This window comes from Ipomoea triloba, chromosome 4 (assembly GCF_003576645.1).
Source record: "Ipomoea triloba cultivar NCNSP0323 chromosome 4, ASM357664v1".
In the NCBI taxonomy this organism is placed as follows: domain Eukaryota; kingdom Viridiplantae; phylum Streptophyta; class Magnoliopsida; order Solanales; family Convolvulaceae; genus Ipomoea; species Ipomoea triloba.
This window is the reverse complement of record NC_044919.1, coordinates 31,372,017-31,375,052: the sequence shown is the minus strand read 5'-3', so window position 1 is coordinate 31,375,052 and position 3,036 is coordinate 31,372,017. Positions and strand designations below refer to the sequence as shown.

Here is a 3,036-nt window from a genome sequence, read left to right as displayed (position 1 = left end):
ATATATATATATATATATATATATATATATATATATATATATATATATATATATATATATATATATATATATATATATATACCTTGTGAAGGGAAAAACTGGCTTCCCCGACTTCAACAATAACATCAGTGGGAATTTCTTGAGAGAAAACCCTGTAAAAGAACAGAAAATTAAAATTTTAAATAATATTATTGAAATTGCAGTTTTTTTAAATAAATAATTTGAGTGAAAATACCATTGGCCGGTTCTCTCCATGGCAAGCGAAAGCCGGGTGGCGGCGGATTTCAGAGGGGAAGCCATGTTTGAAGGCTTGAAGCTTCTGGGAGGGAGAGATTAGGATAAGATGCAGAAATCTGGTTTTGGGTTATATAGAGAGATGTAACATTAATTTGTCATGGTGTAACTTTTCTTTTTTCCCTTTTTTGGATGAAAAGGAAATGAGCTATTATTTAACGCTATTATCTAATCCAGTAAATTCAGTCTTTGTAAATTGTAACTTTTGAAATCACAATATACAACAACAAAGTAAATCAAACCAATTATGAAATCAACACCGGTTAATATGCAATTGCTTTTCTTTTTGATTTGTGGCAACAGTCAAACACATCACGTGCATGTTTAACTTTTTAAGGTGGTTTTCAATGCATTATGCATGCATGATTTCATTGTCGATTCTACCCTGATTCCATTAACTGCACTGAAGGATTCCGAACAGCTAACAACCAACGAGGCAACTATATATGAATATGATCGTCTGCCATTTCTCTTGTGTAGTTGTGTCATTCGCAGGTTAAATGTGTTCGTTCTTAGTCCATATATACCTATATACATTAATACATTATAATCCGAATTATGAACTTAAGTCTGGTTTGTTTAATAGAAGTTCTAATTGCAAGTGATCAACAAAGGGTTTGTAGCTGGTGATTCAAACCAAGAAGATTAATATGTCGTTCTCATTTAGAGTTGGATTTAGAACATTGTAATTGTTAAGGCAATAGTCTAATTAACTTGATTGGGACTAGAACTATCCCATGATTTTATACATTCAAGTGATACCTATATATGTGGTAGTTCTTCAAGTGATACCTATATATGTGGTAGTTCTATACCTAATTTATGGTCTTTCAAAGTTATGGTTACATATTTTGACACGGTTCAAAGTTCATGGCCTTCAAATGGATTATTCATACAGTTAGTCATCATGTCGTTTAATTATGGTACACCAATAATATATAAATATATATATATATATTGAATATGTAAGTTTTATTTTTTTAAAATAATATCGATATTACTTATTCAAAAATACTACTTGGACTCCAAAATACTCTCACTAAGTGTTCAAATTTTATTAAAAAGAAAAAAAAAAGAAATGAATAAAAATTATGATCCCCTATTATATTAAGCAATCAACGAATGCTATACAATAGGGGTAGAAAATTGGAGCACATGTATAAATATTTTTTTAAGGTACATGTAGAATTGTTTTTACTCATTACATTTTGTAAATAGTTATTAATTCAAAAAATATTATAAAGTTAAATTTATTTTTAAAAAAATGATTGGTGAGGGTTGCTTTCGGAAGCTCCAAATTGTAGGGGCCCACAGCGTTAATTCTACTACAGATCGAAGAACTCTCAGCCACTCAAAGGAGTCGACACGACGTTGACGGGCTTGGGGAACCCCCAAAAGAATCTTGGTTGCCTTTACGCCACGTCATCAAAGATGAGTCTTACTTGTCTCCATTGGGCCCTACTATCCAGCTATAAACACGTTCAATGTACAGACATGTTGATCCAGCTATCTGCCATGTGGGCTACCACCATATCTAAACATGCCCAGTAGTCAGCGTCCACGTGGAATGCCATTGATTTCACCCATTCTTGTTGACAATAACATTTATCCGACAATTTTTGACTATTATTATACACATTTGATCACTTGGAGAAATTTCGAGTTGATCTAGATTTTTTACTCAGATTTTTTGGGATTCCTTTTTAAGCTAGATTTTTTTAAAAAGGAAATTATCAATGCATTAAATCATCAGCTAAAATATCCACAATGGACAAAGGCGGGTGTGTGAAACCACTCGTCACAACCTGACTTAGAAACGACCCCTAACAACAATATGGGCAGTATATGGTTTGACAAACTGGAAACAGATATCAGTGAAAGACTTAGTCCATCATCAATAATCATGCCTAAAGAAGAATGAAATGAGAGTTTTTAAAACATAATAAACTTGTTGGGAGTCCGTTTCAACATACATCAAGACGATTAAGTTGTAATCCTTTAATCAAACTCAAAGGTTCGCGAATATTGAGAGCCTCCGCTTCCTTTGGCATGTAGATACCTTTCCACCGTATCCCCTTAGCATCATAAAAATCTTAATTAAAATCTCTTATCACCCAACTCAATTTGAACCTGCCACCGCTCAACTCTCATGAAGACTTGATTCAACCTTTTGCGGCCCTTGGGGTTGAGAATTCAATCTTTTGGGAGAAGAACAAGAAAAAGCTTTATTAATGATGATATCAATTGTAGTAGGTTGATTCTTAAACAACATAAGATCCCGGCAATTCCATATCTCCCAGAGAAACATATTGCCAACCTGCAACCACTTTTAGGCTCTAAAGACGGACATTTTGGAAAAAAACCAGTCTGTTAATCAAATAAATGCATTGCATATTCCATCCCATTGTTACACATAAAACACTGAACTGAACAGTACCCCATTTTCCAATTTAAAGAATCAACAGTTGGCAAAAAAAGAAGAAGCATGTTGTCAGCAAAATATTTTGACTTTTGGAAGAACAAAAGAAAAGAAGCTAGATTTTTATTCAATTTGTTTAATGAATCAAAAATTTATTAAAGGTCTCAAATGAGACCGTCATACAATCATTTTCTTGTGTTGTAATTTATTTCAAATGTGTGATTTACAATTTATTATGCAGAATTGAGGTTTACCAAATACACACCATAATGTAGTGGTGTAATAACGAATTTTCTTCATCAACCAAAATGAAGAAGAATAAA

The 3,036-nt window shown here is 32.7% G+C and overlaps 1 protein-coding gene across 1 annotated transcript in view; it reads right to left on the bottom strand.

The window, feature by feature from the left end:
• Nucleotides 1-384, bottom strand: part of LOC116016378 (root phototropism protein 2) — a 3,839-nt gene extending 3,455 nt beyond the window's left edge. The window contains exons 1-2 of the mRNA XM_031256618.1: nucleotides 236-384; nucleotides 83-152 (exon numbers count right to left, since the gene is read on the bottom strand). Coding sequence (XP_031112478.1) covers nucleotides 83-152; nucleotides 236-300 — 135 coding nt within the window. The 5' untranslated portion in view covers nucleotides 301-384. The remainder of the gene's footprint in view (nucleotides 1-82; nucleotides 153-235) is intronic.
• Between the last annotated feature and the right edge of the window lie 2,652 nt (nucleotides 385-3,036).